The following is a 13,121-nucleotide window of genomic DNA, read 5'->3' as shown; positions in this document are numbered from 1 at the left end:
CAGGGCGGGCAGGGTGGCTGGCCGGAACGGTCCCTGGTCACCCTCCCCATCCCCGGGCCCTCCCCACCCCGCCTGCAAGCCCAGAGCCTTTCCTAAAGTGACCCTCCCACCAGAGGCGTTATTAATAGCCACGGCTGGCTCGAATCACCGGCCAAGAATGTTCCCCCGGGGCGCGTGGGGGAAGAGGAAGCCGCGGGCCGGGCGGCCAGGCTGGGTGCGGGGCCGGGCCCAGGGGGCCATGTGGGCCGGGCAGGGGGCCCTCCCCCGCGCCCACCCCCCTGCGGCCGGGCGCGGCCCGTCCTCCTCCTCCTCCGTCTCCTGCTCAGGTAAGGCCCGCCAGCCCATCCCCGCCCCGCCCCGGGCACCTTTCCTCCCGCTTCCCCGGCGCCGCCTCCCGCCGCCCCAGTTGCTGACCCGGCTCCCAGGGCCACAGGCCGCAGGGGCCCGTGTCTCTGGGCCCATGTGTACCGCTCGGGGCCCCGTGTCCCCGGGCCCATGTCTGCCGCTCCTGGGCCCGCGCTCTGCCTGACTCTGCCTCTCCGCCCGAGCCTCTGTCTGCCGGCTCTGCCCTTTGAGAGCCGCCCCCACTCGTGTCTGCGTCCTCTGCTGGACTCCAGCTGAGCTTTTTCCCTTTTGGATCTCTCTTTTGGTGGGGGGGAAGATGAAAACACAGAGCCAAACCGCTTGTTCTCACAGCTTGCTTTCTTCCCTCTTTTCAGCGTCCAGAAGAAAACTATTTTTAGTGCCTGGTGATGGGGACATGGGCTGCCTGGCCTTTGGCAGGCAGAAGCAGGCGGGTCTGAGCAGGGACAGGGACTCGGCAGAGTGGGTCCTGAGAGCTGAGCCCCTGTGGCCTTCTCCCCTCCTTGCTCCACTGTGCCTCACCTCTGTGTCCGGGCAGGCTGTTCCCCAGAGGATGCGAGGAGGGCTGGACCCCCGAGGCGCTCTGAGGAGCTGCTCGTCCCAGGCCCTGGGCTGCGGCGGGGGCGGCTCCGGCTCCTGGAGTCTGAGCAGGTGCGTCCTTCTCGCCCAGCATGTGTCACTAGCCCAGCTCCCTTTGCAGGTGACTCGGAGGAGGAGGACATGGGGCTCCTGGAGGTCAGTGTTCCGGACATCAAACCCCCAGCCCCGGAGCTGGGCCCCATGCCAGCTGGCCTGACCCCGCAGCAGGTCTGTGGGGGTGCGGGTGTCCCCAGGGGGTGGGATGGCGGGTCCCAGCCTGCTGCCCGGGGCCGCACCCGTCTGGGTCTGGAAGGGGAGGTGACGGTCAGTGGCAGAGCCCCGTTGGGCAAGGGGCCTCCTGGGACCCCACTCGACCTGCCACACAGCCTGCCCACACTGGACCCCGTGGGTCAGCGCTGCCATGCCAGGTGGGGCGGGGCTGCCCCTGGCACCCTTGCTGCCCAGCCTCGAGGCAGCCAGCACAGCTCCTGCAAAAAGAACAAAGGTGTTGGAAGAAATGGCTGCAGTCAAGAGAGGGCTGGGCAGCACCGAGCTCACCCAGCTCAGAGGGGACCCTGGGGGCGCCTGGACCCCCGCCTGCCCACCTGTCATCAGCTCAGACCCCAGAGTTGCTGCAGGTTTCCCAGGAGCCTGGCTCTTGGGTGGTGTCTTCTTTCTCCCGGAGGGTCACATCTAGATCGGGGCGCCTGTGCCCTGGGGCCCCGCGTGGCAGAGCCATGACTGAGGTCCTCTCCATGGCTGGTTTTCCCCTCTATGAGGCTGGGAGGCGACCCTGCCTCCCTCTGGTCATGAGGGCTCTGGGCAGGACGCGTTGGGGCAGCAAATGCATCGAGCGATTGGCCAGGTTGGCGTTGGCAGGACATCCTGGTGTTGCACCCCTTTTGAAAATAAGAGATTTGGCCACACTTCTTGTCTCGGGAACCCGTCTGCCTCCTTCCTTCCCTCTTTCTCCTGCTGGGGCCCTGGCAGCATCTGGCCCCCAGCCTCCTCCCTGGTGCAGTGAGTCACCGTCAAGAGTTCAGAGCCAGGCGGGACCCCAACCTGCTCGCCCAGCAGCCGGGCTTCCCCTTTCTGGTGTCGGCCCGGTCGGGAGCCTCTTGCATTTCTTGGAGCAGCGATGTTAGTTGTTCTAGGCCAGTGGCTCTCAGCGGACTTGATTTTGCCCCCAGGGGACATTTTGCCATGTCTGGCGATGCTTTGGTGCTCACAGCTGGGGGTGGGGGCCCCTGGAGTCTACTGGAGAGAGGCCAGGGGCGCTGCTGGCCACCCGCGGTGCATAGGACCGCCCCCCACGTCAGCAGGCAGAGGCTGAGGGTTGCTCTGGGCACCCCTGGGGACTGGGAGTCCTGGACAGAGCGTCCGTTTGCGGGGCGGTGGCCTGGCTTGTCACACAGCCAGGGCGTGGGGGGCACAGTCAGGCCCAGGCCAGGCAGGACGGTGGGGAGACAGGCACAGGGTGCCCCAGCATGGGGAGGGATGGTGGGGGGCACCTGCACCGCCGCACTCAGGATGGCTCGGGGGCGCGCTGGGGGTCCCCTCCCGGCCCTGGGCCAAGGTGGGCAGGCTCCCCCCTCAGACACTGCTCACCTATGACACCTTTCATAGGCCCTGTCCCAGCTTTGCTGCACAATGGGGTCACCAGGGAGGCTTTAAAAAGCCCCGCTAGCCAGGTGGCACCGCAGAGCAATTCAGTGTCCAGGGACCCCCGTGTGCAGCAAAGGCCCCGCCCCCGCCCCCACTGCCGTGTGCTGCCGTGTCCGCTTGAGGGCTTCCTGAGTGGGTGCTGGTTGGGCTGCCCCCGGGGAGGTGCTGATTTGGGCTGAGATGGGCAGAGAGGGGAAGGGAAGGGCTGGGATGCTTAGCCTGAAGCAGAGTCCACTTGAGCGGGTGGGGGGACACGCTCAGGACTGTCTTCTGGGAGAGAGGTTGGTTAAGGATCAGATCTGTAAGTGGCGGGACCTGAGATTTCATTTCCGTCTAAGAAAGAGCTCTGTACAAGGGTGGTCCAGAGACGGAGGAGGCCTCCCGTCCTGTGGGGGAGCATGGTGGTTCCCCATCCCTGGATGGGCGTGCAGAGGCCAGGCAGGACCCGGGAGTCCCCGTGCCCCTGGACCACATGCTGCCATCTGGGGAGCACGGGCACCTGTCTGGGGTTGGGTGGGCAGGGGCTCTGGGAGGTGATGCCAGCTGCCAGGCTCCAGTGGGCCAGGAGTGGCTCTGGGAGGTGGTGCCAGCCTGCCAGGCTCCAGTGGGCCAGGAGTGGCTCTGGGAGGTGGTGCCAGCCTGCCAGGCTCCAGTGGGCCAGGAGTGGCTCTGGGAGGTGGTGCCAGCTGCCAGGCTCCAGTGGGCCAGCCTGCCAGGCTCCAGTGGGCCAGGAGGGGCTCTGGGAGGTGATGCCAGCCTGCCAGGCTCGTGTGCCAGCTGCCAGGCTCCAGTGGGCCAGCCTGCCAGGCTTCAGTGGGCCAGGAGGGGCTCTGGGAGGTGATGCCAGCCTGCCAGGCTCCAGTGTGCCAGCTGCCAGGCTCCAGTGGACCAGGCGTGGCTCTGGGAGAGACAGCTTCCTGCGGCTCCGCTGGCTCTCGTGATCCTCTCCCCATCTCCTGGTGCCCCGCCCACAGCCGGTGCTCGCCCGGGCGCCCTTGGCACCATTGGCACGGGTGCTGACTGACCATGCTCTCTGCCTGACCAGGTGGTCCGGAGGCACATCCTCGGCTCCATCGTGCAGAGCGAGGGCAGCTACGTGGACTCTCTGAAGCGGGTCCTCCAGGTACGACTCCAGGGGCTTCAGGATCCCCGCGAGGGGCGTGTTACAAGGAGTGTTTGGAGGCTGTGAGCATTTTTCAAGGGAAGGAGCCAAAAGCCAGTGTTTCTGTGGGGCCAGCAGGACCTCCGAATGGGGGACACAGAATTTCAGGTGCCTTGGTGCTCACGGGATGACTGGGTTTTCTGAAACGACGTTGGGGTTCAGTGAGATGAGGTCTGTCCCGTGGCGCTCAGTTGCGTCTGACTCTGTGGCCCTGCGGATTGCAGCCTGCCAGGCTCCTCTGTCCACGGGATTTTCCAGGCAAGGATCCTGGCATGGGTGGCCATGCCCTCCTCCAGGGGATCATCCTGCTCCAGAGATCTGACTCTGGTCTCCTGCACTGCAGGCAGGTTCTTTAGCATCTGTGCCCCCAGGCCTGGACCTGCGACTGTGGGCCCTCTGGTGCCTGGGGGAGATCCTGCTTCCTCGTGCCTCTGGGATCCGGGGGAGGGGCCACAGCTCCCCCACCGTCTGGGGGCTCCTGGGGTGGGGTGTCGGCCTCACCCCCTCCCTTGCCATCAGAATGCCCAGGAACTGCTGAGGAGACCCTTGCATGGCCAAGGTGTGCCGGCCTGGTCTATTTAGTGTACGTTCCTGAAACAGTGACTCCGGGGTGTTGTGGGCTGTCTGTAAGGACCCCGGGGAGGGCATTGCTGGGGTGGGAGAATGCTCCGAACACTGCCTTCCCCTGCCGAGTGTGGACCCCCGGTGGAGGGGCCCAGACCCCGGGCAGGTGGAGGCAGGCTGCCCCGTGTTTGTCAAAGCCGGCTGGAGAGCGCGGCTCTCGGTCTCGCCGTGAGGCCGCTCTGCCCTGCGGGCTGGGGCCAGCCGGGTCGCGGGGGGCGGGGTGGGGAGCGCGGGCCGAGGCCCGAGGGCCGCGCCCGCGGCGCTCACCCGCCGCCGCCGCAGGATTACCGCAACCCGCTGATGGAGATGGAGCCCAAGGCGCTGAGCGCGCGCAAGTGCCGCGCCGTGTTCTTCCGCGTCAAGGAGATCCTGCACTGCCACTCCGTGTTCCAGATCGCCCTGTCGTCCCGCGTGGCCGAGTGGGACGCCACCGAGAAGATCGGCGACCTCTTCGTGGCCTCGGTAGGCGTCCCCAGGCCCCCTCCGCGGCCCGGGCGTCTCCCTGCTCCCCGTGCCCACGCCCGCGGGGTCCGAGGGTAGCAGCGCGCCTCCCCGGCGCCGCCGCCTCCCCCCGTGACCTGGTGTCTGCGCCCCTCGCGCCCTGTCCGCTGCCCTCGCTGGGTGACACGTTTCCTGACCTCCGGGGAAGCCGAGACCCCCGGGAGCGGAGGGCTGTGGCTGCGGGAGGGTGGAGGTGCTCCCCGGCCAGCCCCTCGCCTGGATGTGACCCTCCCTGGCGGGGCCCACGCCGGTTTCAGTTCTCCAAGTCCATGGTGCTAGACGTGTATAGTGACTACGTGAACAACTTCACCAACGCCATGTCCATCATCAAGAAGGCCTGTCTCACCAAGCCCGCTTTCCTCGAGTTCCTCAAGGTGGGCCTGAGGGCGGTCTGGGGCTCCTCCCAACAGAGCCCGGCCATGGCGGGGGAGGGGGGGCGTGGAGGGGTGGGGGGGGCAGTGGGGGGCAGGGAGGCCTCTCGGGAGGGGGGCGCTGTCCACCCTTTCTCTGGTCCAGGCGCCCCTTTTCTTTCCTCTGGGGCATCCCCAGTCCCACGGGAGATGAGCCCCTGCTCCCCGCCCCCTAAGGGGGTGGTCGGGAATTAGAGGGTCTGTAAGCCGCAGGCGATCTGAAGCTTTGACAGGAAGAAGGGGGCCATGACATCTTGCTGGTGGGGGCTGGGCTTGGGTGGGTGTTCAGGTGGGACTCAGTGCTGCGGGGTCCTGTGGAGAACAGGCTGTAAAGGACTAAAGGCCTGGGGCAGCCATGGGGTCACGTCCCCACCCCCTCCTTGTTGCACAGTCATGATTCGGACGGAGACCCTGCCCAGCAGAGGACACAGGTGGGCCAGGACCCCCAGCCTCAGAAGACACACCCACAGTCCAGATCCCAGAGGGATGGGGGGCGTTCTCAATGGGGTGCCACCTGTCGCGGGTCCTGGGGGGATGGTGGGGTTGAAACAGGGAGACGGGAGAGTGTCTTCCAGGTACCAGGGCGGTGGGCAAAGGTCAGAGGCAAGTCCAGCTGGATCCTGGGCACGGGGTGCCCAGGAGAGAGGCGCAGAGCCTCTGAGTTCAGTTTGGGTAGATCCGGGCCTCAAGCCCAGGGCCTGGGATGTCATAGTGCACGCAGTGGGGTGCCGCTGAAGCTTTGGGTGGAAGCGGAGGCCGGTGGGGACGTCCCTGGGTTGCAGGGGCTGAGGTGTCAAGGTGGCAGGTGTGTGGGTGGTGTGGTGGAGACAGAAGCGATACCCAGGGCAGTGAGAAGCCCCATGCCCACCCTGCCCTGGGACCGGGCCCGTTCACCTTACGTGGAGGGAAAGGTGGTCTCAGCTCCTTCCAGAGGCCTGGCCTCTGGAATAAACGGCTGAAGGTCCTAGTTATTACGCTTTTGGTCCAGAGACCTTAATGCGCTGCTCCAGGCCCCCGAGGGTGTGGACCCCATGCTGGCAGGGACCCCTGGCTGCGGACCCAGGGGCCTCCCTGGCTCTTCCCTCCGGCCCGAAGCTGACCAGGGTCCTGGGGAGAGGAGCCCGGGTCAGCACAGCCATGCCCCGGGTGCCAGGCTCTCGCCAAGGACGCTCAGTGAGTGACGCCGCCTCCCCCAACAGCGGCGCCAGGTGTGCAGCCCCGACCGCGTCACGCTCTACGGGCTGATGGTGAAGCCCATCCAGAGGTTCCCGCAGTTCATCCTCCTGCTGCAGGTACCGCAGCTGGCTCTGCCGGTACCGCCGCCAGCTCTGCCGCCGCCGCCGCCCCGCAGGGTGCAGCTGGGGCTGGTGCATGCCTGGTGGGGTCGGGTGGGAGGCCTGGCTCTGCCCCAGCACCCAAAGCCCTCACCTGGGCCGTGCAGGGTGGGCGGGGGCTCGGCCCCCGGCCGCGCTTTCCTTGCCCCTGGGGTGGAGCCCATTCAGTGGGACCGCATCCTTTCCCTCCCCTGCTGGGAACCTGGTGACGGGTGCAGACAGTCACCCACGACGGTGGGGGGCACATGGAATCCAGTGCCCTCAGGGCCCCTGGCAGGGCGGAGAGGCCCTGTGAGGGCTTTGGTCTTGGTGCTCCAGGCTTCCCGAGAGAGTGTCAGCCCCCCTCTGGGCCCCAAGAGCTTGGGACAGCCCCCCTGATTGCCGGGGGTCCTCGTTCAGGAGGTGAGCCCCCAAGGGCCCCAGCAGCGTCTTTCCTCTGTCCTCAGAGTGGACAGCTGCAGGAGGGGGTCTCGTCTCCGCACACTCTCCATCAGTGAGTCAGGGCTGGGTCTACCCAGTCACGTGACTTCACGTTCTCACGCGGTGGCTGTTTCTTGAGACCTTGCTCCCTGTCAGGCCCCAGCTCCCCGGGCTCCTCCTGGCTGGGTCCTTGTCAGGCTGGGTCTCCGTGGGGACTGTGGAGGCTGAGGCTGTGGCCCCAAGGCAGCAGAGGGTCTGCTGGGATGGGGGGGTCTCAGTCTTGGCTCCCCCTGGGCCCCCACAGGACATGCTGAAGAACACGCCCAGGGGCCACCCGGACAGGCTGTCACTGCAGCTGGCCCTCACGGAGCTGGAGACGCTGGCCGAGAAGCTCAATGAGCAGAAGCGGCTGGCTGACCAGGTGGCGGAGATCCAGCAGCTGACCAAGAGCGTCAGTGACCGCAGCAGCCTCAACAAGGTGGGTGCCGGCCCCCGCCCGACGCCCGTCACCCGCCTCCCGGCGCCTCCAGGTGGCTGAGAGGGGTGGCTCCTTGCTCCTCTGGGGTCCGCAGACCTTACCTTGAACGTGTGAAAGTGAAAGTGAAGTCGCTCAGTCGTATCCAACTCTTTGTGACCCTGTGGACTGTAGCTTACCAGGCTCCTCTGTCCATGGGATTCTCCAGACAAGAATACTGGAGTGGGTTGCCATTTCCTTCTCTGGGGATCTTCCCGACCCAGGGATTGAACCCGGATCTCCCAAATTGCAGGCAGACACTTTAACCTCTGAGCCACGCTAACCTTGACCATAAGCCTCTCTTTTCCCCCCTGATATTTATTTATTTATTCCGATGGTGCTGGGCTTTGTTGCCCTGTGGACCTTACTTTGACCATAAGCCTCTCTTTTCCCCCCTGATATTTATTTATTTATTCCGATGGTGCTGGGCTTTGTGGCCGTGTGGGCTTTCTCTGGTTGCAGCATGGAGGCATCTCTTGTTTTGGAGCACGGGCTCTCGGGGGCTCAGTTGCCCTGCGGCCTGTGGGATCTTCCCAGACCGGGGGTTGAACCCGTGTCCCGTGCATCGGCAGGCGGCTTCTTAGCGCCTGGACCTCCAGGGAAATCCCGAGGACCAGTCTTAACTAGAAACCCCTGCCGTCCACCCCGACATTAGTTACCACTCAAGCGTTTTTAGGATAAAAGCTGATTTTATTTAGCAGTAGAATTGCCAGTAAAGACGCCTGAAATGATAGCCTAGTAGTATGTTTAAACGACTGGGCCGTGGGGTCAGAGTCTGCCTTTGAATCCTGATTTTGCCACTGATGTTTACTGTGGGGAATCACCCAACTCTCTGAACCTCAGTCGCTTCCTCTGAAACCCTTCTCTGAAATGAGTTTGACAGCACCTGACCCTTAGGGCTTCTGCAAGGCCAAGGAGAACACTGGCAAAGTGGCGGACCCAGAGTCCTTAATGCAAGGTGGCCCTTGTCATTATTAGTGTTATTTTTTAAAAAGAAAGACCAAAAAACAAACAAACAAACAAACAAACCATGCCGTATTTTGAGATTGCAACTTAGAAACATTCTAGCAAAAAAATCTTAACTTTCAGATGAGTCTATTAGAGAAACCTGTTTTTTAAACTTATTGATTAATTTTATTTTTGGCTTTGATGGGTATTCTTTGCTTTTTTGTGGGTTTTTTTTTTTTAAAATTTGCAGTGCTGCTCTTCATTGTGGTGCATGGGGTCTCATTGTGGGGGCTTCTCTTGTGGGGCACAGGCTCTGGGCGCTTGGGCTTCAGTAGCAGCAGCTCACAGGCTCAGCAGATGCGGCTCATGGACCCTGGGATACGAGGCCTCAGGACCTGTGGTTCCAGGGCTCAGCGGTTGCGGCTCGTGGCCCTGGGACACGAGGCCTCAGGACCTGTGGTTCCAGGGCTCAGCGGTTGCGGCTCGTGGCCCTGGGACACGAGGCCTCAGGACCTGTGGTTCCAGGGCTCAGCGGTTGCGGCTCGTGGCTCTAGAATGCGGCACTCAGCAGTTGTGGTGTGTAAGCGTAGGTGCTCCGAGGCACGTGAAGTCTTCCTGGATCAGGGATCGAACCCGTGTCCACTGCACTGGTAGCTGGATTCTTATCCACTGTGCCACTAGGGCGGTCCTTAGAGAACCCTGTGTTTAAAACACAAAGTTGGTACAAGAGACTCAGTCACCTCCCGGAGTCCCCTGTCGGCGATCTTCAGTCCTGTGTCTCCTTGGCGGCTTGTGGCACACACGGCTTGCAGCTGCACCCGCATCCGGGAGGTCCCCAACCCCGGGCTCCACCCCCTTTCACTCAGTAGAGGGTGGGACTTGGCCCTGATGGTGTGCGGGGAGGCGACTACGCCCCAGGACACTTGGCAAGAACAGAGTTGTTCTCTGGGGAAGGGACATCGTGTAGGGTCACAGGAAGGTGTTCAGATCATCCGGGGGAGAAACTGGGAGCCTCCTGGCTCTGTGCCCCCAAAAGCAGAACTAGGGCCAGTGACTGAGGTCAATGGGATTTCAGCCACAAGGGGAGGACTTCCTAGTGTTTGTCGAGCGTCACCACGAGTGCCTCCCCACGTGGCCCGCGCTTTACAGCCTGTGATGCTCTCTGACCTTCACTGTGATCTTTGATCTGTACCACAGGCCCGCGGAGCAGGGCCCGGACAAGATATTTTAAGCTTCGGGGTCCTGCATCTTAAGACGCTCCCACCTCAGGCCAAATTCAGTCTGCACATGTGTGCTCAGGCCCACACAGGACTTCTAAGAAGATGAAACTGGTTGCCAGCATTTAGAAATGGAGAAGCGTCCCACAAAATTTAGACTCGTTCATCTTCTCCAAGGGTTGGAAGAGCTGGCATCCTGGCCCACCTTCCCACGTGGGGCCGGTCAGCTGAGTAGCAGCTGCCCACGCCCCCTCAGTCCCCATCCGCGTCTTTCCCCCGAGGTTACCTGCTGGCAGTTGGGTTTGCTCCACCTGTTCCAGGAGGATAGTGCTGGGAAGAAAGATAGGGCAGGAGAGGGGCCCCCGCCCCAGGGTGCCTTGTCCAGGATTGCCCAGGGTGGGCCTGAGGGGTGGGGGCGTCCCTCCTCGCCACCCCAGGCGGGGCGCCCCCAGCCCTCTAATTCGGAATGCCTCTCAGGAAAGCGACTTTGGCCCAGTCACAGCTGCACGCTGGCGCCTGAGGACCCCGTCACGGCCGCGCGCGGGCGCCTGAGGGCCTTCACGCTCGAGAAGCAGCTCCTCCCGTCCCCTGCCGCCGCTCCTCTTCCGCATCGTGAGCGCTTCTCTCGCTTTGGCTCACGCGCCTGTGAGGTCGCCTGGGAGAGGAAGCCCTTCTTAGACCTGCGCGGGAAGGAGCTGTGCTCCCCTCTGTCCGCCGGGGGGACACCCAGGCCGCAGGAGGTCAGGGAGACCTGTCTGGAGCTGGGAGGGGCACCGAGAGCCCCAAGCCCGAGTTTCCCGCCGTCGGGGCCGTGCTGGGCGCGTGCGGGGTGGTGGCGGGGGCCGCGCAGCGCGCCCTCCCCGGCCAGGGCAGCTGGTCCCCGGCGTGGTCTTGGCCGCTCTGAGCCCAGTGCTGAGGTTTCCCCCTCGCCGCCCGTCCCCCAGAGAGAAGTGGAAACGAAACTGGGTGTGCCCAGAGCGGAACCGTGTCGGCTGTTTCCAAATGTGCCTGCTCAGGACCTGGCTGCAGGGGGCTGCTTGTGCAATATCCGAGCTTTCTTTGGTCTTTTGTTTTATCTGCTTAACTGGCAGGAGGGTGGTTGCCAGAAAGCAGGGGACTTTCCTGTCCCGCGTTCTGGGTCCCGGCACACGTGGCTGTCTTTCTGGGGCCTTCTGTCTTCAGGGTCCCAGCTGTGTTTTCACAAGCCGGTGGTCAGCTGGGTGGTGGAAGTTGTGAGGTGGGGGAGCCCAGCCTTTGCAGTCATGGGGACTCCTGGGGCCCCCCGAGATTTTTGTGTGTTGGGAGCCATGGGCCTTTCCCTGACTCCCCTCACCCCTAGCCTGGAGCTGGAGGGTGTGTGGCCAGCTGCCTCGTGCTGCGGACCGTGCGTGTGGCCCGGCTCCAGCCTGCCCTGCTGCTCAGCCAGCACGGGGTCCTGGCAGGCCGCTTTACGTCGGGAATGTCTGCCCCTTCATCTGAGAATGGGGGGCCTTGGGGCACTGGAGCTGGTGCGAGGAGAGTTGGGCTCTCTCGTGGCGTGTGGAGTAGCTCAGGGTTCCCTGCTGCCCTGAAAGCCACGGTTCTTCAGAGGATGGCAGAGTGTTCTCTCCGGGAGAGGAGTGACCGCCCTTTTCCTTGTGAGGATGGGGAGGAGGGAGTTGGCTGTTACGAGAATGAACTTGTCTGAATACTCTTCTTCCCCTGCAAAACCCCTTCTTAGCAAAGACATGTTTTCCGTGGGTCCCTGGCTTTGTTGGAGGGCCTGTGCTGGCTGGTGTCCAGCCCAGGATGGGCGCACGCCTGCCTGGAGGCGTGAAGGTCTTCAGCCTGGTCAGCGTGGTCCGAGGGCTGCCTCGCTGGCCAGCAGAGCCCTCCCAGCCCCGCACGAGGCCTTCCCTGAGGCCCGTGGCCGAAACGGGTCAACAGGTCAGGGCGAGGAGCGGGACCTGCCTTCAGGCCAGGAGTCTGCCTGCTTGAGGCCGCGAGAGCCATGGGGACAGGGGCCACCTGTGGGGTGTCCCACCGTGGGGCCAGCTCGCTGGACGTCACGCAGGGCAGGCACTTAGAGGGGCCCCGCATTTGGGTTAATGCTCTGCTGTTAATGTCTTGAAGTTCTTAATAATTCTGTGTGAGCCCCGTCCCGGGCTCTGCAGGTCACATAGCCAGAGTCACATGTTTCCTTGGCGATGTGAGCTTTGGTGCCGTCACCCACTTGACAGCCAAGGGGGCCAAGGTGTGGGCAGGCAGCCCAGCACCTGCCAGGGGGCTCCACGGCGTGCCTCGGAGCCAGGGTCGGCGCGTGGTTCTGTGCCCTGGAGCCGTGCTGCCGACAGGGACGGAGCGGGGCTGGCGGGGGCTGGCTCGCCCGAGCAGGGTGCTGGCCGCTGGGGGGCTGGCGGTCAGTGCCTCTGGTCCCCAGGGGTGGAGGGCGTGGTCCTGCCTCACCCTCGCCCCTCCCGGCCGCGGTCCCCTTTGGGCGTGGAGGGACCGCCCTGGGTATTTGGCGCCGTGATGTCTGCGGAGCAGCCCGTGAGCAATGCTGGTGTTGATCTTGCTTTGTCTGCTCCCCCAGCTTCTGACCTCAGGTCAGCGGCAGCTGCTCCTGTGTGAGACACTGACGGAGACCGTGTATGGTGACCGCGGGCAGCTGGTCAAGTCCAAGGAGCGCAGGGTCTTCCTGCTCAACGACATGCTGGTCTGTGCCAACATCAACTTCAAGTAAGCGGGCCTGGCCATCACCCCCCACCCCGGGGATCCCTCCCGTCGCACCGCAGTCTGTCCCAGCCGGGGTCCCGCGTGAGCCTGGCTGAGGTCTCCGACTATCCGACTTCCTCTTCATCTCTCTTTGCCTCTATATCCCTGGTCCCCAGAGCTAGGAAGCACCTGCAGAGGTCACGGGGGGCCAACAGCTGGCCCCTGCACAGGGTGGGCTCTCCTGGAATTCTGTCCTCAGGATGGAACAGCCTGCTGAGTTTTGACCACTTTGAAATCCAAGAGGGTCTTCCCTGTGCCCAGCCCAGGTCCCAAATCCCTGCTGTAGCATTGTTATTTTTATTTTTGGCCATGCCGTGCGGCATGTGGGGTCTTAGTTCCCAGACCAGGGATTGAACCTGTGCTCCCTGCGTTGGGAGCCAGTGGTCTTAACTACTGGACCGCTAGGGAAGACCCCCAAGTCCCTGCCGCTTTAAGTCAAGTAGGTTTTCCTCTGGCTAGATCGCAGTGTTTTTAGCACGAGGCTTTGCCTTTCCCACCAACCCCCCTGCCCCCCCCATGCTGGAGCCTGGTTTCCTGGTTCTGGGTCAGAGGTTGCAGAAATGACTGCGGCCAGGCCGCCGGGCCTGGCTGGAGTTGGGACTGGAGTTAGAGCCCTGTAGTGGGGTGAGG

The 13,121-nt window shown here is 63.8% G+C and overlaps 1 protein-coding gene across 6 annotated transcripts in view; it reads left to right on the top strand.

Moving 5' to 3' along the window:
- ARHGEF10L (Rho guanine nucleotide exchange factor 10 like) overlaps nucleotides 1–13,121 on the top strand; it is a 164,842-nt gene that overhangs the window by 80,921 nt on the left and 70,800 nt on the right. For 5 of the 6 annotated variants that reach the window (XM_052636257.1, XM_052636255.1, XM_052636256.1 and 2 more), the window contains 7 exons: nucleotides 1,064–1,170; nucleotides 3,653–3,730; nucleotides 4,676–4,855; nucleotides 5,152–5,268; nucleotides 6,504–6,596; nucleotides 7,363–7,536; nucleotides 12,310–12,455. In XM_052636257.1, the coding sequence (XP_052492217.1) occupies nucleotides 1,064–1,170; nucleotides 3,653–3,730; nucleotides 4,676–4,855; nucleotides 5,152–5,268; nucleotides 6,504–6,596; nucleotides 7,363–7,536; nucleotides 12,310–12,455 (895 nt within the window). Of the gene's footprint in view, nucleotides 1–157; nucleotides 327–1,063; nucleotides 1,171–3,652; nucleotides 3,731–4,675; nucleotides 4,856–5,151; nucleotides 5,269–6,503; nucleotides 6,597–7,362; nucleotides 7,537–12,309; nucleotides 12,456–13,121 lie in introns of those variants that run through there. The other variant, XM_052636259.1, reaches the window with a different exon arrangement.

Source organism: Budorcas taxicolor, chromosome 2, assembly GCF_023091745.1.
Source record: "Budorcas taxicolor isolate Tak-1 chromosome 2, Takin1.1, whole genome shotgun sequence".
Lineage (NCBI taxonomy): Eukaryota > Metazoa > Chordata > Mammalia > Artiodactyla > Bovidae > Budorcas > Budorcas taxicolor.
The sequence above is the reverse complement of the archived record's forward strand: the minus strand, read 5'-3'. Positions and strand labels throughout refer to the sequence as shown.